At 42.3% G+C, this 20,070-nt stretch overlaps 1 protein-coding gene across 4 annotated transcripts; it reads left to right on the top strand.

The window, feature by feature from the left end:
* Window positions 1-4,942: 4,942 nt before the first annotated feature.
* SLC25A15 (solute carrier family 25 member 15) lies at window positions 4,943-18,591 on the top strand. Of its 4 annotated transcripts, XM_039389260.1 has the most exons (10): window positions 5,237-5,388; window positions 5,614-5,719; window positions 6,466-6,548; window positions 7,071-7,157; window positions 7,433-7,560; window positions 10,436-10,694; window positions 13,618-13,755; window positions 14,084-14,253; window positions 15,285-15,443; window positions 16,333-18,591. In XM_039389260.1, the coding sequence occupies exons 5-10, from the start codon at window positions 7,506-7,508 to the stop codon at window positions 16,455-16,457; spliced, it is 906 nt and encodes a 301-aa protein (XP_039245194.1). In that variant the 5' UTR covers window positions 5,237-5,388; window positions 5,614-5,719; window positions 6,466-6,548; window positions 7,071-7,157; window positions 7,433-7,505; the 3' UTR covers window positions 16,458-18,591. The 4 variants fall into 4 exon arrangements, with proteins under 4 accessions (XP_039245190.1, XP_039245194.1, XP_039245187.1 ...); XM_039389256.1 differs by lacking the exons at window positions 5,237-5,388; window positions 7,071-7,157 and adding an exon at window positions 4,943-5,046; XM_039389253.1 differs by lacking the exon at window positions 7,071-7,157 and having other exon boundaries at window positions 5,238-5,388.
* The last annotated feature ends 1,479 nt before the right edge of the window (window positions 18,592-20,070 follow it).

Raw genomic sequence — 20,070 nt, 5'->3', positions numbered from 1 at the left:
GCTCCCCGCCGCCGCCGGCCGGGAACAGAAGCCGCGCCGCGCGTTCCGCGCAGCAGCGTTCCGCCTGGCTCCGGCCGGGATCTGCTCCTCCGCCAAACAAACCCATCCAGGCCACCGACAGTCTCTCAGAGGTCTTTGTGCCAGGATTTGTAGGCGCGTTTGAAGAGCATTGCCAGCAGGTCGAGAGAGGTGATCCTGCCCCTCTACTCAGCCCTGGTGAGGCAACATCTGGAGTGCTGTGTCTGGTTCTGGGCTCCTCAGTACAAGAGAGACATGGAGCTCCTGGAGCAGGTCCAGCAGAAACAAAGATGCTACAGTCCGGAGCATCTCTTTTACGAGGAAAGATGGAGGGAGCTGGACCTGTTCAGCCTTGAGAAGAGGTGACTGAGAGTGGACCTCATCAATGTCTATCAGTATCTAAAGGGTGGGTGCCAAGAGGATGGAGCCAGGCTCTTCTCAGTGGTGCCAAGCAGTAGGACAAGAGGCAACAGGCAGAAACTGATGCAGAGGAAGTTCCACCTGAACATGAGGAAAAACTTCTTTCCTGTATGTGTGACCACACACTGGAGCAGATTGCCCAGAGAGGTTATGGAGTTTCCAAGAACCATCTGGATGCAATCCTGTGCAATGTGCTCTAGGATGACCCTGCTTGAGCTGGAAGGTTGGACCAGACGATCCACTGTGGTCCCTTCCAACCTGACTGATTCTGTGATTCTGTGAAACCAAGACTTGGGGTGACCCTTCTGAAGGATTTAATGGTAGGAGATCCCCAAAGTCTTGGGGAAAGCTGCAGCTCTCATGGCTGAGCAAGAGCAGATAAGTGCAAGGGTTTCTGCTGGGGCCAAAGCACTTACCTTTAACAATTTTGTGGAGGGGAAAAAAAGAGCTGTGTTTACGAAGTTCATGTGTCTCATTGGGTTGTTCCTGTTTTTTCCATCGCTAAATAATCACTAAATTGGCTCCAAATTAAGATACCAATCCTGCCCCAGTGGTTCACCTATGTTGGTTTTCTAAGAGTGAAGTACATATTTTTTTTATATTTAAGAAATGGATTTAATAGATTTAATAGATTTACATTCCCATAAGAGTTGATTTTTGGGGGGTTTTTTTAGAGTCTTGTCTGCAGTACAGGTGAGGACAAACAAAATAAGTAGCAGTATCCAGAACTGTGCTGGCAGAGTATCTGAAGACCAAAGTTACCTCTCTGAATGACAGATGATATTGTATTTCAGAGCATAAATTGCTTTAAGAAACGTAAAAGTAAATTCCTTTACAGACAGCTAATTCAAGTGTCTCTCACCTCTCTCTAAAGTTTGTGGTACTGAAAATATTAAGTATAAAACATAGATTTCAGCCCATACAGCACTTTCGGTGTGTGGCTGGTTCACAGTGATTTTTCAGCATACAGCCATTTTCCAAGGAAGGTCAGGTGTCCAAGGAGTGTGATATACAAAAGCCCTAAATTCACACTTTGCATCACAACCCTCCTTTGCTGTGAGCTGCTGCCTGGTAGTATCACATTGCCCCAGCTGAGACAATGTACCAAGGCAATTCCCAGATTGGTTCATATTCAGTAACTAACTTTCTATAAGTCCATTGCACACCTCAACCATGAGTTATTTTTTTAAAAAATGGATAGAAGTGTTAAAAAGTTGTCCAAGAAACATACCATTTTCAGCTCTGCATGTCGGTTTTATGGATTGCTGTTTTGGCATGAGATTCAAAGGGTAAGTATTTGCAGCTGGCTAATAAACAGGAAGAAAATGCTCAGGGTACAGCATAACTCCATGGCAAGTGGTAGTTATGAAGAATATTAAGCAAAACAGAAAAAAAATATTTTTTGAAAACAGAACCTGGAAGTACAATTCTTACAGTACAAAGAAAAATTCTGCCAAAGACCTGTAGCAACAACATGAGCTTTTTATTTTCACCTCAAACTTGCATTATCCCTCATCTCTCTGCTTCCAGACCAGTCAGGTCTTCAATCTCCACACTTACTAGGAAGATGACACAGTCCAAGAAGTTCTGGAATCCCGAAGGGAATGGGACTATCTATGCTAGTAATGAATTTGATGCAATGAAAACATACCAGCAGACTGAAATGTCTAGCGCTGAGGCTGCTCACCTCCAACTCAGGGAATCTGTTTTGCATTAGGTTAGGGCCAAACATCCTTCTGAAACATGGTTCAAAAGTGGCCCCTAAACCTTCACTTCATTAGTAGAACCTACCCTGGAAAAGGCCAACACTGTCCTCTCACTTGCAGTTGACTGTGGTACATCAGTACACAAAACATTCTCACCTGTGTACCTGCAGAGTGCATCTTACTTTTCCCCCGTGTACAACCCCCACGTGGTACTGTCCTGCATGACCTACCTCTCCAAACAGTCTGAATAACATGCACTGCAAGGAGCTGGGTGAGTTTTGATGGTCTTGTTTCTGCAGCTCTGGCTGCTATTCTGGAACAATACTTGCCAAGAACTGACATTCATCTTCTTGGGCAATGAGGATTTCTGTATGGATTAGGAAAGGCAAACTGGCTTACAGGGAGCAAATGGTTTATCTGTCATCAGCTAGAGATGGTGAAGGACCCAGAAGATAGACTTGGACTGGTGGTATCCCACAGGATGGAAAGAAACACGTTGCAAGGAAACCCTTTCCTCTACTGCATCAGACAAGTTTCCATGGCATCTTCTTACAGCTTTTCATCTCCCAGAAGTTATGCATCTGTCCACTGCCAAAATACTCTCCTGAAGAGAAGTTGTGCCCCTCCATCGCACAGCGGATCATCCCAAAGTCAATCACACATACCTCAAGCCAGATCCCTTTAGTCCCAGAAACCACTTTTACATTCCTGCAAAGGACCTGCAAGCCAAGCTCTCTGCACACATCCCATTTCTGACATGTTTAAATCCTTTGAGGTGAAGCATGAAGTTAAACTCCTTAAATAAACAGATTGACATCTCATCTTAGGAGAGTGTCTCAGTAATTATGGCAGTTCTGCTATGGTTCCCCTGTACACACAAACTGCTGTTATTTCAGGGTACACAATTCCTAAATAAATCCCTCTTTAAAACCCAGAAGTCCTCCATGCCAGCCCAGTGCAGGGACAAAAGTATAGTTTGGCTGAGTAGCCACGGGTGCAGGCAGCAGAAATAGCCACGTGGTGGCAATATGCTCATTGTAGTGCTGCATTCCATGGCTACAAAATCTCCCACGCAATTATTTCAAGTGCTGTCACCATCTCCATCTCTTGTACAGAGTCCAAACAAGAGCAGATGGGTCCTGGTGGTCTGCCCGAGGAATGTGGTTATGAAGAAGCATCCTGAAATACGCAAGGCCTGATGTTTTAGCTGGCAAATGGCAATGGCAGGCAGCACGTGGTTTAATGACATATTAATCACAAGTTTCACTGCATTGGGAGTTAGATGGTTTTCACTGACTGGATCTTCCAACAATGCTGCCATCCTGCTGAAAAGGAAATCACCACACAGATCAAAATTCTTTGCAACTAAACAGTAATCTCTTTAATATTGCCGGTTATTTGAGCTGTGCAACTAAATCACAATCACTAACTGGTTACCACAGACCCAGCAATTTTTTTTTACATTAAAGAAATAAAATAATTTATAATTCAATTTCTAAAGCCATTTATAACCTAGCTTGTTGTTCCTTCACAATTGCCACACCTTGAATACTGAATCCAGCTCTGGGGTCACGAGCACAGGAAGGATATCAACCTGTTGGGAGCAAGTCCTGAGGAGGCTCACCAAGTTGGTTAGAGGGCAGAAGCACTTCTCCTACGAGGAGAGTCTGAGAGAATTGGGATATTCAGAATGGAAAAGAGGAGGCTTCAGGGTGACCCAATTGTGACCTTCCAGTACCTGAAGGGAGCCTAACAGAGAGACAGAAAGCAACTATTTAAAAAAGCATGTAGTGACAGGACAAGGGGGAATGGCTTCAAACTGAAAGACAGAAAGTTTAGATTAGATTTTAGGAAGAAATTCTTTACTCTGAGAGTGATGAGGCACTGGAACAAATTGCCAAAAGGAGCTGTGGATACCCCATCCCTAAGAGTGTTCAAAGCCAAGCTGGCTGGAACTCTGATCAACTACGTCTAGTGAAAGGTATCTGCCCACAGCGGGGGAGTTAGAACTAGATAATCCTTAAAGTCCCTTCCACCCCAGGCCATTCTATGATTCTATGATAAACCATTTAAAATAAATATTTCAAGAAAATAACCATATAGAAAAATCAAATCTGAACTCTACAATTAATTAAAAGTGATGGGGAAAAATAAATACTTAACTTTATGGTATTTATAATGCTTTTGCCTTGGTTTGGGCTTTGAAAGTAGGAGCCATCAGATTTATTTGGTGGAAAAAAAATGGATCTAAGCTCAAATATGTAGGTCTGGGTATCCAATCCACACAAACATGCGTGCAGCTCAACAGGGATTACAGGCATACAGTGTTTCCCAAGTATGACTGACCACTGATATACATGATGTACTGCTTTCAACCGGGCATTGTTTCTGACAAGCCTTATTGCAAGCACTTCAGTTAACTGCAAATCAAAAGGGAAAAAAAAAGTGCTCTGTAGTTTCAGCTGAGGAAAGTGATATTAGCACTCACCACAGTGGTTTAGGCCACTATATATGCGACAGGATCATTAAAGTGACAGCTTAGGAGAGTGTCTCCGGAGTCATAACACAAACCGCTGTTATTCCAGAGTACGCAATTCCTAAATAAATCCTTCTTTATAACAAAATTTAAAAGAAAACCCAACCACCCAACCAAAAAAAAAAGAAAAAAAATACTATGGTTGTAATTCATAGATTCGGCTGCATCCTGCTCAATGAGCTTAAACACCGCCCAGCCCCAGCTTAAACACAGCCCAGCCCCGCCGCCCCCCCCGCCACTACCCCGGCCCGCGCATTTCCCGGGCCACGGCGGGGCCGCGCCGCCTCCATCGCCGCCTCCATATATATATATCTATGGGGAGGGCAGCGGCGGCGGGACCGTTCTAGTGGGGGGACGGCGGTTCTGGTGAGTGGCGGTGCCGGGCGGGGGCAGCGGGTCGGCCGGGCTGGGAGTCCCCCCGGCTCGGGAGCCGGGCGGGCAGGCCTGGGATGCGCGGCGGGCGCGGGGTGGGGCCCCTCGGGAAGCGGCGGCGCGTGCGGCCGCCCGGGAGAGGCGCTGGGCCGGGGTCGGGCGGGCTCTGCTCCCCCGGGCCTCCGCAGAACGCAGGCCAGGGCGTCCTGCTCCGAATGGGCGGGTGTTGGCGGAACGGGAATCCTGAGCCTTCCTCCCCGAAGGAGCCTGAGCTGCGGTGTGGCCCCTGCCCGGCCCGCCCGCAGCGGCCGCGAGCACGTGTGACAGCCCGGCGCGGTGAGCCCCGGTACCGCCCCGCTCTGCTGCGGCGGGGTGCCGGCCTGCTGAGACCTTGGGGAGCGGAGTCACGGCCTGCCCGTGCGGGCTACGGCAAGAAGCAGGACTGCCTTCTGGGTTTAGCTACTCAGTGTTTGGAGAAGGCATCAGCAGGGAGAAACATCTAGGGCTGCGGGCGGAGGACCCAGCAGGACCTGTTACACTAACTAATGCTTCTGTTTTGAGGTTTGAGGCTTGGGTTCGATTTGGAAATAACAGAGCAGTTGTTGCCTTGCTTTATCTACAAGCAGCTTTTAATCTTTTAGTGTTATTACAAATAAGAAAAAAATAGGTATGTACATATATAATACTGGTTTAGTTTTGACTAAGGCTTAAATTTGATGAAAGTGACACTGTGATGATATGGATCAGGCAGCTAGACTTCCTTTGCTCTTAAAGTCCATGTTTTTATAGGCATATTTTTTTTCCTTCTGCTGCCAAGTTTTCTGTGGGTGATTTGGCATGTGCTCCCTTTAGGGACTGGCACAAGTCGATAAGCACTCAGCACGATGAAAGCAGTGTATATTTTACTGAACACAAGCAGTTGTTGCTCTCTAGTAATTCCCTTCATTCAAAGTCTGTCTCACTGATCTGTTGTTCTTTTCCTCTAAATTAGGTGCAAAACTGTGGAGTGCTGTGTGAGCACTAATGAGGTATATGGGATAACAAAGTGCAATTTGGCCTTGGAGTCTCCATTGTGAAATAACACCTAGCATGCTATGGTGTCAGTAGCAAAACAGTTCAAATCTGGAGCCACAATTTGAAAACTGAATGTGTTAGTGCCATTTATTACAAGAGTAATTATTTATTTTGTTTTAAATCCATTATGTTTAGATTTATGCAGCACATCTGAAACAGATTGGATGGGTAAAGTCACTGAGTAACAGTATTTGGCCTACTGGAGTATTTTTTAAGGTTCAGGAATAGTAAATCTTTTTAGAGACAGGTTTTCTTAAAGCCTTGCTTGTATTCAAGTATCTGTGCTTCTTGTACAACGGCTGTGTTTTATACAGTATGATTTTTTTATTATCCTTTCAGTGTAGCCTACTGGAAATTGTTTCCCATTCGTATTACCCCAAAATATATTTTGAGAAGTAACAGGCTTCAAAAGAAGTACTACGGTAGGTAAAAGAGTGAAAACTGTTCTGTTTACTGATATACTGTGCTTGAAGCCAGGCTTAAAAGTCAATGAGGTGCTGATTCACGTGTATATTTGTGTGGTAAATTTTAAGACTCCTGCAGCTTTTTGACAGCACTACCAGCCAAGTGTCTCACTCAGCAGCATGGTTCTGAAACAGCTGGAGCTCTTTTGTCCCAGATATATAAGCTTAACTGCTTGCCCAGTGTACCTTGCTGCAAATTTGAAATTTGAATTCATTTGAATGCTTTATTTCAAAGTGTCACCTTTGTATTTCTGCTTTCCAGCTGCCTTACTGAGAGATGAGTTGCAATTCTTATTTATAATATGCTGGTGTGTGGAACTTGCACTGGGAACATGACAGCCAGACACAATTCAAGATGTTCATGTTCATTTCCATTCTACTCATCTTTTGAGAACCACTTAATGTACTTGTATCATCATGGATAGTTTTCTTACCTGCTCTTCACCATGAGGAGAGGAGATTCTCTGGTTTTTTTTATAGGTGAGGAGCTGAGACAGGGGTGAAATATTCCTGCCAGCTAGCCTTAGACACCTGATGTGAGACTATGCTTCTATAATCAATATAAAGGTAATGCTCAGCACTGTTCCCTGGATGTACTCTTTGCTTTCATTTGAGATATCCAGGGAAATTAGAAGCTGGAAAGTCCAAGAAAGATGAAGCTAGGTGTAATACTCCAGGAGACATGCTTAATGCAGCAAAATTGGTCAAAATACAAATATGCTAAGTCTCACTCCTGGGCACAAGAATTTCTGGCTCTAAATGGAAGAGTGGATGTGAAAGCATTCCTGTGATGCTTTTGCCTGTCAAGTTATTGTAAATTGTGTATCTTTCTCTTCCCTCAGGAGACAACTATCTCCATACCTACGAGGAAACAGGAGACTTTGCTCTGAAGTAACCGGTAAACAAGTGTGAAGCATGAGGATTAACTCTGCTATTCAGGCTGCTATTGACCTCACAGCAGGAGCTGCAGGTAATGCTGGAGAGAGCTTAATTGCACAAAACTTCTGAGAGACAGTTTTAATGCCTTTAACAAATGTAAAAGCAGTGTCCTTTTACTATAAAAAGCCTCACCTTCTGCACTTTAAGGATACAGAGGTGAAGCAGTGACCTTAGCCAGTGTTGTAACTATATCACTCTTGCTCTTCCCCAGTGAAACCCCTGCCACGCAGTGAAGGCATAACCCCTTATTTCATCTTCTGTAAGGAGGTTTAAATTCTCCTGTTTACATGAGTTCAAGAATCAAGCAGAGTTTTGGAATGAAGTCAGTGCCTGAGTGATTGAGGTGCTGCTTTTGTCACAGGAACCCTCTCTAATTGAAAGAGACAAGAAGCTATCTGACGGGGTTACTGGCTCAGACAACATCCTCTAAATGCTGTGGAGCTCAGTAGTAGAACTGATGATGAATTCACTTAACTGACTTCCCTTTCAGTCTAGTCTGTGCCATAAAGTTTTACTGGACTAGTTATGTGGAAATGGTTGTATTGTCTCGCTGATATTGCCATGTTGGTAATGTCTGTGTCTGAGGGATGTGGCTTTTAATTCTGCCAGGGAAAAGGGGTCTTTTTTGACATTTCTTAGCCAACAGTGTTTATACAGAAAAGGTGGAAGATTTGTCTGATTTACTGTTGTAACAAGTTGGACAATTTTATGGATTTTTTTTCTTTCCCATACAATGACTATTACAGTCAGTCCTTTTATGACTCTGTTAATGCTGTGAATATGTCAGTATTAATGGTGTTGTGTTCACTAGTAGTTATTTGGGGTCGTTTGTCAGAGTGGAGGTTAACAGTGCAATGAGAAAGCAAAGGGTGACAGATAGCACGAGTCCAGTGTGGCAGTCTCTGCACTCTTTAGAAAATGTATCTAAGTAAGCAAACAGCTTGTTCCTCCAGCAAATTCATAACCTGATTTTACCTTCCTCTCCAGATACTAGTCTTGACTACCTGTTAAGTAACGACACACTGGGGCAAGTAAATTCTGAACAAGAAAAAATAAGTCATTTAACTCTCTGTGGGTCATAGTCCTTTGCCTAGGATCTAAGCAACGTCTGATTACTTCCTTGATTCAGTAGGACTCTTTTCTCATTATTGCCATGTTGTTATAGAACCACACTTGTCTAAATGTTCAAACAGATTTGGCTTTTTTTGTTTTCTTGTTTGTTTTTGGTTTGTAGTTGGGTTTTTTATGACTCTTTACTGCTGGCTGGAAGAATTATTTTTTTCTTTACTATTTTAGATAATAGCTAGGACCCTTGGTCTTTATCTTGAGGCTTACAAAGTTCTTTGCTGTAGTTCACTAGGCTTTTTGTACCACCTCCGATGACAGTCTTTTTGGAACAACCATTCTCTGTCAACTCCCAATTTTTCAGCTTTACATTTCCAAGACCATTCCTGGTTTTCCTGGGTAGTAGCCATTATTTTATTACAGAAACCTAGCATTTGCCCTGTAAATTAATATCTACCTTCCATGCAAATACCATTGGCTGAGCCTTTCCAGCTCTGCTTTTCATTCGAAGCTTACATGGATGTTACTGGTCTGATCCAGCTACTTTTCTCCTTGGTTATCCTTGCATAACAGGAAACTCTTTGTGCTTCCTTGCATGATTTGCTCTGAAGCTTTTAACCATCTGGTTGAGAATGAGGTTTTATGGCAGCTAGACTTGAATTTCTCCAAAAAGCCTGAAGTACCTCTTTGCAGAGGAGCAAGAATGTAACACAAATGTGTTTGCAAAGAGTAAAACAGATTGTAAATAACATTCCTTAAACAAACACTTGCTTACTCTTCTCCCCACATAAAAGACACAGAACTAATCTTAATTGGATTCACACATTTGTTTCCATTTCAGTTACTTTGTTATCTCCATTTACAGATAATTTAAGGTATATGCATGTCAACCTTGCTTTGGTTAAAGATGAACTTCTGTTTTAGGATGGTTCTCTCTTTCTAAAAAAAGCAAAGCCATAAAGCCTATATAAGGCACACGTATCATGTGCTTCCTGGCAGGTGTCTGCTTCTAATAGATTGCTATCACTGTACACTGTTTCTTACTGAAAAAGTGTAACATTAGCTCTTTCTGCAGGCTACAGAATTGAGTTAGATCTTGTGGAGGGACACTGCACTGTGAGCGAAATGGTTACTGATGACGTTAATGGAAATATCTCACAAGTCTTCAGGGTATTGACCTTGCAGTTCAGTTTGGAAAAGATATCATGTTGAGAAACTTTGCCCTTTTGTCCTTTTTCAGCTTATACTCAACACTTTCTTCCAGTATGTGGAAATAAATGTACTTAAGAGCCATCTGGAGTTTTGAAGTAAAGGGTTTGAGTCTTTGGTTATCAACTTATTATATATGATCAGTTTAGCACTCTCAGCAGTGTTCCTTCTGCCCTGGAGGAAAAACTTGATTACTAATCTTTCAGGAGGTTTTTGTGTTTTTTATTATTGGAATGTAAAATCAGATGGTTTCTCAATCACATCATAAATAAGCAAAGGAAAATGCTACTCAACTCATTGACACAAGTGACTTGATTGCAGAACAATACTTCTAATTCAGCACAAGTTTATACACGTGAGCTGATTCATTTAGATGCTTGCTTTTCATGAGGTAAAGAAATGTTTAATGATAATCGTGTTATTACTGCCCCTTCGCCTGATTTTTATTTCTTAGGGTAACTAAATTCACCACTGACAATTGATACTATTGTGCTAAAATCAGTGCACTTTTCCTACAGAGAATTAAATTTATCTTTGCTTTTTGTGTGATTTTGCTAATACTGGTGCTTGAGTATAGATGTCAAAGTTGTGATAACCTTCAGCCACCCTCTTAACTTCCACTGCTTGCTTAGGTGGGACAGCATGCGTGGTGACTGGCCAGCCCTTTGACACTGCAAAGGTGAAGATGCAGACGTTCCCCAACATGTACAAAGGACTTGTTGACTGTTTTGTGAAAACCTATAAGCAAGTGGGGTTTCGAGGCTTCTACAAGGGAACCACACCAGCACTTCTAGCCAACATTGCAGAGAACTCTGTTCTGTTCATGTGCTATGGATTTTGCCAACAAATTGTGAGAAGAATTGTTGGAGTTGACAGGAAAACAAAGCTCAGGTTAGTAATAAAAATCTGTTTTAAAATAAATAAATAAAAAATCATGCCATTGCTACTTGCCAATACTGTGTTGTCAGGGTGCAAGTGATGTTCCACGCCTTTCTCTGCCAGTATAAAGTGGAATATAGACCTTTATGTGATGATATGGTGTCTAAATATAATAGAGCCACCTACTAACCAGTCACTATAGCTGGCTGGTTTAGATAATCACAACTTAACTGGAGTATTCAAGACCTGGAACATTTTTATCAATGGAACTGAGCATTGCAACACCTTGATGTCTAGGTTGTTCTGATTTTGAAGGGGAGCTACTGTTTCTTCTTACAGGGAGGCATACTAAAGGGAAAGGACAGTTTTCTAATACTGCCTTGTTTTTAAAAATTATTTATTTAAGTTTCAAAAGCTTGAATGTAATGGTGGTTAGATGAAAGGTCTCATTTTGAACAGTGTATTGTCTACTACACTGGCAAAAAGTGATTGCCTAAAGAATAAGAAAGAAGTGTTTAATACTTACTGAGTCTTCTGCCAAGTTTGTTCTTAGTTCAGAGGGTTTCTTGATTCTGGTTTGATCCAGTCACTGACTTTGGATCTTTTGAAGACTTGTTCAGTCTCCTCTTGAATTCGTCTAATTACCTTGCCTCTGAAGTACACTTTGGCAGGGAGCCCTGCAGACGATAGTTATTAACTCCGTAACTGTTGATCCTTAGCCACTGGGATTTTGTAGATCTCTATCCATTGCTCCATGCCCCTCTTCCCCACCTGAATCTTTTCTTATATGGGAGAATTGCAGCCCTCCTAATCAATGAGCACTCTGAAGCTGTTCCTTTAGCTTTCATCGCTGTCTTTCTCTGAAACTCCTGTAATTCTAATGTGTCTGGGGATTTAGCTTATGAGACCAGAGTTGTGCAGAGTATTCGAGATGTGAACAGGTTGTGGATTTATGCACTGGCACAATGATTATGATCTTCTAGCTAGGATGGCTGTTCTCCAGATGCATCACTTTAGAGCTGTCAGTGGCCCAGCAGTCTCAGTGTGCCTTACTGCATTTCTTAAGGTATGTCTTCTGTGCAGCACTAAGATTAGCTGCACCTTCTCCATCCTTGTGCTATGCCACAGGGTGCAAAAGACTTCTCTTACTGTCCTAACTCCATTCATTCAAAGGGTAATGCAAGGCTAACCACATTCAGCTTTGTATTAATAGCTTTGTTCTGCCTCTGTCATATGTGTCTCCAGTGGAAGTAGCAGGCCATGACTCTGCATTTGAGATCTCTGACATGATACGGGTAGCTTCCTAAGTGCAAGACAATTAATCTAAAAGTGACATTAAGTGAGGTGTTCTCCTGTCACACTAAGACATGCTGTATCTTAAAACTGAGACCTTCTATGAGGGGAATATGAAGTGAAGAAACAAATCATATTATCTCTACTTGCGTTATTTTTCACTGTTTTCTGACAGTTAAGACCCTTCAGCTGAGACAAGACTGTTTTCACCTTTCCTTATTGCTTTCTTAAATCAGAGGGTTTCTGCTTGCTGAGCTTACAGATTCCTTACCGTTTCCCATTCACTAAAATGTTGGCAGTAGGCCTACCAGCATGTTTCACTTCTTAACCTTCTTTTATGATCATCCTGGGAGGTAGACCACAGATGTGCAGAGGTCCTAGGATCATCTCATGTGACTGAGACAGCATGTTTATGCTGTGTGCAATGGAGGTAGTGCAGGAAACTTTGAACCGTACATTGGTGTACTACTGTCCTTGGAGTCAGATACAGAATGGAAATGTAATTTGAGTATGTAACAATAGCAAGTGCATTTGGCATCTGATCCTTCTTTCCTTGGTCAGATAATGGTGCTTTTCAGATCCAGGGTGGCTGCTTAATGTCTTGTTGATTCAAGATCAAATAGCGTGAGTGTACAGCTGTCACTGCTATATCTGATTATGTCATGAGCTTTGCTTCATGTCACAACTTCAGTTTCGTGATGCTTCTGCAAGGTGAAAAATTGTAGCTTTAATCTCTGATACTATAGATGTATCAAACTGCTGGACACAGGGCAAACATCTCCCTTATATGGAAAGAATTTCTGTGCTGCAATGAGGTTGGTCTCAGCTGTGCCGACTCCCCAGGTTCTGAAAGAAGAGAGAAGCTCCACTTCTATGCTACTGTGCAGCTCCTGTCTGTTTAAAATGCATCATAAATCAGTATGACCCTCAAATACCAGCCTTTTGAGTCCCGGCAGTTTAGCAACCCCAGAATTTGTGGTATGTGTAAAATCACCACAAAGTAAGCTCTAGTTTTGGAATACTGTGAGTCATTGCAGATGACAGTGCTGTCTTGTTCAGTGTTGTAGTTTATGTTTGTCTGTGCTATCTCTGATTCACATTGTTGCATTCATGGTAATACATCCATAGAAAGATTACAGTGATCCATTGTGCCTTGCTTTCAGTTTTCTAGCATCTTTCACTGAAATCCTGTATTAATACTGGTAAAGTGAATTTGAAAACACTGACATCTATCTATATGAGGTGATTGTTGCTCCTGTTCTCTTTGAGGAAGTAACTAGTACCCAAAAGTTGCCCAGTAAAACAAGTCTATGGAAATCTTTATAAAAGCTAAAAAGGGGAATATTTGATGGTGTTTATTGTGCTGCAATCACTGAAGTACAGCAAAAAGGGTAGAGGTTGCAATATATCTTCCTGGGTGTCAAAAGGATGTCTTTGTGTTGCAAAGAAGATAGGATGAGCTAGTTTTTTCCTCTCTCTAGTTCAAGTAACTGCCCTTTTCCCTCGAGACTCTTTCTACCAGGATTGCCAGTTTTTCTTGAGGATATTTAGAGTAGAGGTTCAGGAAGCTGATTGGTGGTGTGGTGGCTCCACTGCATTAAAGGTCATTGCCCAAATACCTTCTTCAGTTTCTTTCTTGCAGTGATCTGCAGAATGCTGCTGCAGGCTCCTTCGCCTCTGCCTTTGCCACCCTTGTCCTCTGCCCCACAGAGCTGGTGAAGTGCCGGCTACAGGCCATGTATGAAATGCAGTTGTCAGGAAAGATAATCCAGGGACACAAGTAAGTATACACCCTGCCCAGTATCTCTGAAACCATTTTATGTGTATTATTACTTCAAATTCTGTATTGGCTCAGTGTCACATTTGTAGTTCCTTGCTAATCAGAGCAGAGTTGTGGCTGGAAGGGTCACAGCCTGCAGGCCTTTTGGGTACTAGTAAAGCTGGATGCCAGTGAAGGGCTCCTAGCAGAATCTTGTTCTAAGTCTTACTTTAATTCTGGTGTTTACACAACAGGTCTAGCCCTTAATTGTCACTGTAGTTGCCTTTGTTCTGTAACCTCTCATTATCTGACTATTAAGCATCACTAACTGGATCAACCTCTCTATTAGTACAGTTTGGTCAGTAGTGAAGGGTGTTATTCAAAAGGATGGCCCCCTTGGATTTTACCGTGGCCTGTCAAGCACTTTGCTGCGGGAAGTCCCAGGCTATTTCTTCTTCTTTGGAGGGTATGAACTGAGCCGGACGTTCTTTGCCTCTGGGAGATCAAAAGATGATTTAGGTATGGTGACTCTTTTTCCAGGTGCGTTTTAGCATGTTGTTGTGGGGGACATAAGGGAGGGCTTATCTTCCATGAAGATACACTAACGATGCACAGCAGTTGTACAATACATGTAAAATGAAGGAAACTGGGAATAGTAAATATGGAGGTCTGCATTTTGTGCATATATAGTAATGAATTATTGAAGTGACTGCTTTCTAATGAAGCGGGATGTATTATAAATGGAAAATGAAAACAGTGAGCTAACAGTACAAAACTGCTGAAATATCTGACCGTACAGTGTAACACAACTCTGAACTATTTCATTTCAGCAGCCATTTAGAGTGATTTTGAAGTATTTATCTGTATTCTCTTGAACAGCATGCTCAAGTGTATGCTGAAATGTATGCTGACCATTAGATGTAATTATAATGATAGTAAGAGAACACTGAGATTGAAAATTAGACGTGAAAAAATGTGGCAATGCCAGAATAAAGATTGCCTATGTCCTGTTGAAAGACTGAACAGTAATACTTTGTCTTGCTGGGAGTCAGGATTTCAGCTGCATGCATTCTGGACTGGTTTGTTACAAAATGTTTATAAACATCTGATCTGAAATACAAAATCAGGGTACATCACAAAAAAATGACTGATCACAAAATAACTCACTCTACTGTACCAAAGAAATCTCTGTATAGGTGATTAGTAACACTGTATGACATAACTCTAAACCATTTCACAATTAGCCTTGGAAAGTGGTTACAAGTGTTAAAGCAGTAAATTTAGTTAATACAGACAAGACAGAATTCTGAGTTATGGTTTTTTAGCATGGCAAATAATCTAAGAGGCACTCTTTACAACCTTTGAGCGTCTAGTTAAACTTGTAATTTACCAGTGGTTTAAAATTAACTTAAAGGCTTGGGAGGGAGAAGAAACCGCTCTTTTGTCATAAGCAGGTTGCTCTGTTCTCTTTGACTTTTGTAGATGAAATAATGTTATATTTGTGCCGGTGAATATTGTGGTGTGTATAAAAGGTTATTTGTTAACTTTAGGTCCTGTTCCTTTGCTACTAAGTGGAGGTTTTGGAGGCAGCTGTCTGTGGATTTCTGTGTATCCTGTGGACTGTGTCAAATCTAGAATTCAGGTTCTTTCAATGGCTGGAAAACAGGCAGGCTTTATGGGAACATTTGTAACTGTTGTGAGAACTGAAGGTAAGTATGCAAGCAGAACAGCTGAATTTTATAGGGCTACAGACTGAAATCTATCTCTTCAACACTTGAAATTGCATAAGAAATCTAGTCCAGTGACAATGTGTTAGAGATAGACAATAACTGTTTCTAGCAAACACAAATATTAATGCTTCATCTAGTCTGGAAAGCTTGGAATCTAGGAATTGAGACCTACTGCATCTGCCCTGCTTCTTGGTTTAGGAGACTATTCACTTAAAGCTAACAAAAGCTCAGGAGGTATTAAAAGTAGATAAAGGAATGAGGTCCATTACCTATGACCAAACCTAGGTTACATGAAGATTGAAGGAACTGGGTAAGTTCCATGCAGAATTTTTCTTCACCTCTAGAAGTTAATATATGGCTGATCATTGATTTATCAAACAGCCCTGTCCAGCCTGGCATGGAGACATCTACCTCAGCATCTCATCTCTGGAAAAGGCCTGGGTCAGGCATTTTGGAAGATGGTCTAAGAATGTACATGGCAGCAAATATGAATCCTGGCCCCAGTGCTAGGGAAGATACTCCTCAGAACTTAAATTTTACTTGGGGCACAGCTCCAACATAGTCCTGCTGTTTTTTCTGTCTCCTTGCCAGCTGTGGTATATCTGCTGTGAAGCGTATCTCAGGTGACCAAGACCTTGTCATACCTGAAATAAGCTTCTAACATAAGCACTTACATGGCTAAACTCATGTTACAATGCTAGATGCTCCTATATCAATATCCAGTAACACTGTGTTAGCAGCTACACCACTGAGTTCAGGTCTGTGTTCATGCTCCTCTAAGCAGAAGCTTGCTTCAGTATCCCTCAAAGGTGGTTGATGCAGACAGCCAATGTATTAAATGACTAACTGGCTCTGATTTCATTTCCAGGTGTACTTGCCTTGTATTCTGGACTAACGCCAACTATGATCCGTGCGTTTGTGGCCAACGGGGCACTGTTCCTTGCCTATGAGTACAGCCGGAAACTTATGATGAAACAAATAGATTCTTACTGATACCTTCCAGCAGATAAAGAACAAACGATTATTATAAATAAATGATCAAAAATATGTAGATCACATGATGGTCTGAGGAGGGCCAAATCAGTGACCTAATTTTAGGAACTCATCTCCAGTCTAGGATTTGTAATCTTTCAAAATCAGGTGATTTTTATAGAGCTGTGTACATACTGCCTGAATTGCACAAGCAGAACTATCTCCATCTTGCAGATTCTGCACTAGGTACATTGCATGTCATAATTGTATTTCCTGACCTGTAATGGTGCTAAAAAGACTTATTAACCTGTGGGGTTTAATGTAACATGAAACAGTAGGCTATGATTTGCCTACAGCAAAGCACTGGTTTTACATCTCTGCTGTCATAGTGACCTTTACCAGTTGTTGCTGGTGTGTGACTCAAAAATAACATGAGTCTTGTCTAATCATGCTGATTATGGATGACTTGGACATAAACCTCAACTAGACCACTGTCCTTCTCCAGCTCCCAGCTGCTCCGTGACTTGCCAAGGTCTTGGCAGATGGTGTCTGACTTACATACTCTGTCCTTCTGAATGGGCTTATAAAAGTAGGAAGTGTTCACCCCCTACTAACTTGTACAAATGATATGCATGCGTTTTTGATAAAAGAAACCCAGTAACAATGATAAGGAATCTATGCAGCATTTTATTGTTTTCTAAATCCTTTCAAGAAGTGGTAGAATATGCTAAGCACTGTTTAACATACGGGACAGTGCTGGAAATAGCTGCTGGCTCTGAACACAGAATTGTAAGTTTGTGCAGGCTCCTGTTTGGGCCGCCTTGTCATGAACGAGTCCATGTGCTGGAAGGACAGGAAGCTGAAGAGGAGCAGAGAGCTAGAACTGTTCTTAAAGACACCTGGCACTATGGTCTCTTGTATAGCACACTCTTACTTGTGCTGAGTCCTGCCCCTTGCTGTGCCTCTTCAGCCGAGTGGAAAAAGCTCATGTGACTGGATAGCTTGTATCACCTTCAGGCCTGGAGGGCATGCCTGCTTAGTCATGTTCCTTGATTAACTGTGTAGTTAGTGTTACCCAAAATAATGCAGTGACACCTATTTCCAGATGCCACTTTTGTTCTTGAGGTAGACCATTCTTTGTACAAGCATGCTCTGCCTTGTAAGAAGCAGCTACTGTCTTATCCCGGAATAAGTCCAAGCAGGTCTCAGGTCAGCACAAGCTTGGGCCTGGAGTTGTTCAGCGATGCTGTGTGCTGTAAGTGCAGCCCAGCAGTGGTGGTGGGGGGGGGGGGGGCACAGACAGAGCCCTTTGACTCTCTGATAGCATCACAGCTACACAGAGAGTAGCATCTTCTCACAGCAACCAGCTTTGTTAGAGCTGGAACAGCCTCATTTTGCATGTTACAGCTTCCCTTTCAGATCCCAGAAACAGGAAGAAGCTTTAAGCATAGATGAAATCATCTCAATACCTGCTGCCTCTTGCAGTGGAGCCAGGGTGCACCTAAGCTGGCTAATTTCTTACATTGTCACAGTCTCTGATGGAAAATGGTTGCTGCAGTTCCACAAACTCTTCTTCTTCATCTCCCTTTCATATACCATCAGAAAAGGCAGTTAAAGCAGGGCAGGGCTGAAGAATCTTCAGTGTCTATTGCACCACTTTACCTTGATTGAATAATACACTAGGAGCAGCAATACTCTGGAGTGCCAGTACTTTAAAGGGAATTTATACCAAATGTTTAAATAATTCAGGTAGGAGGGTGAGACTTGAAGAGTTGTTAGACTTCTCCTTTTCAAAGTTGTCTAGCTAAGAGAAATAGTATATTTGTACATGGTTCTAATAGCTACAAAAAGGTGAGGACTGACTCCACAGCAGTGGAATACTTCAATCTATTTCTTAGATTTGTCTTTGCTTTCATTTTTTAAAGCTCATGGTTGCAGTTTTTAATATAGCAGTTGAAGCTTCAAGAGAAGCAGGATATTTAAAACTGAACCTACAGCAAGAAGCTGGTGACATTTTTGAGTTTACCTTCTGAAGTTGATGTAAGCAGGAATTTTTCCATTCACAGCTGCTTAAGCTGTACATGTGTATCAGTTGTTCAGCTAAGAACTTCATAATGGTATAGGAATTCATGGGAATAAAGTTTTATTTGATTTACTGAGTACCTCATGATTGTTTATGCAACACCATTTAACAAGCTTATCTAGCTGAGAAACAAAGAGAGATTGGAGTCAACATCACCACCTCTCTAGAATTAAAGGAAAAGACTTTTTACAACCAATGAATGTATAAAGCCCTTAAAACCAAAGGGAAAGGGGCAGCTAGAGCAAGGTGCTGTGAAACAACTGCTAATTTTATATCTTCTACTATGGAAAATGAAGCCCATGGTTCAGCGCTTGGCCTGTTGCTTCTTTAGTACCAAAGACAGTTCTAGCATTAAGGTTCACCTCAACTTCTAAGTTTTTACATTACCATGATATAGGCTATAAGGTTTCCGTCAGAAGAATACCAGGAGTCAGCATAAGTCACAAATTCACATATGTAAGGGATGAGTGTCCACTACCCTGAACTCAGTGAAGGTCAGTGCAACAGGGAATGCAGGACCTGTTGTTACCATCTCCTGAGCAGTGGTGCTTGGATGGCCCAAGAGAAATGTAGTATATCCCTTAAACAGCTATTTTGTTTCTCATTCTTGCTTACACAATAGTTTTTACTTAACTGCATGTGCTTCAGCTAGAAAAATCTGACTTACTGTTACAACCTTTGCTGCTGCTACCTGAGAAAACAGGCTTACTCCATAAGCAGGAAGAGGTGTCACCTTAATTGCCCTGCCAACTGCTAGAAAGGGCATCAGCTAGCAGAAAGGGCATCCTAGGACAGCGGTATCCAATTGCCTGAGCTAAGCCAAAATGAACTTGATCATCAGCCACTTCTAGCTGTAATAAAAGGGCGTCCTCTTCCAGCTCTAAGCACATTCATAGGGACACTGAGACCTTACATGCCTGCTTGCCCTGTTGCCCTCTAGTGCTGCAGCTGGGATCTCACAACTGCGTAACTGGGTATTTCTTCCTTTTCTCAAGCCAGAGATGCAGGGGTTGTATTAACCTTGCCAGCACCTCTTAACCTTGAGGGGCAATTAACTCCAGAGCAACACCACAGATTGGGGAACAGCATTGCAGAAGTTGAACATAAGCCAGCACACCCTTGCAGGCTGCTAGAGCTGGCTCTGGAGCCAGCAGGTAAGGCAGTTATGACAATCTGCTCATACCTCTCACATCAGTCAGAGCAGACACAGAATGCCACATCCAATTTCTTGTTCTCCAGTACAAGAAAGGCTGTGACAGACTACAGCAAGTTAAGCAGAGGGCAGTGAGAACAGATGGTGGAGAAAACAGAGTTTGTTCACCCATAATAAAAGGCTGAAGAGTCTACAGTTACCTCATTCATGGGAGGGGATAGAGCCAGGCTCTTTGCAGAGGCTTACAGGGCAGGACAAGATGCAACAGGTACAACTCAGAATCAGGGAAATTCCAACCAGGAAGAAACAGTAGTTACAAGATTAAGTACTGTGTGAAAAATGCTATCTGTGGAGATACACAGAACTAAACTAGATTGGGTGATCCAGCTCTATCTGGG

This window comes from Pipra filicauda, unplaced genomic scaffold (assembly GCF_003945595.2).
Source record: "Pipra filicauda isolate LSUMZ 115617 unplaced genomic scaffold, ASM394559v2 scaffold124_size2119055_pilon, whole genome shotgun sequence".
Lineage (NCBI taxonomy): Eukaryota > Metazoa > Chordata > Aves > Passeriformes > Pipridae > Pipra > Pipra filicauda.
Note: the sequence above shows the minus strand (reverse complement) of the source record. Positions and strands in the feature narration are given on the sequence as shown.

Coding starts and splice junctions, on each gene's coding strand:
- SLC25A15 (XM_039389256.1), top strand. CDS start 7,506: ATGAGGATTAACTCTGCTATTCAGGCTGCTATTGACCTCACAGCAGGA. Junction 10,695..13,617: donor GACAGGAAAACAAAGCTCAG/GTTAGTAATAAA, acceptor TCTTTCTTGCAG/TGATCTGCAGAATGCTGCTG. Junction 14,254..15,284: donor GAGATCAAAAGATGATTTAG/GTATGGTGACTC, acceptor TGTTAACTTTAG/GTCCTGTTCCTTTGCTACTA.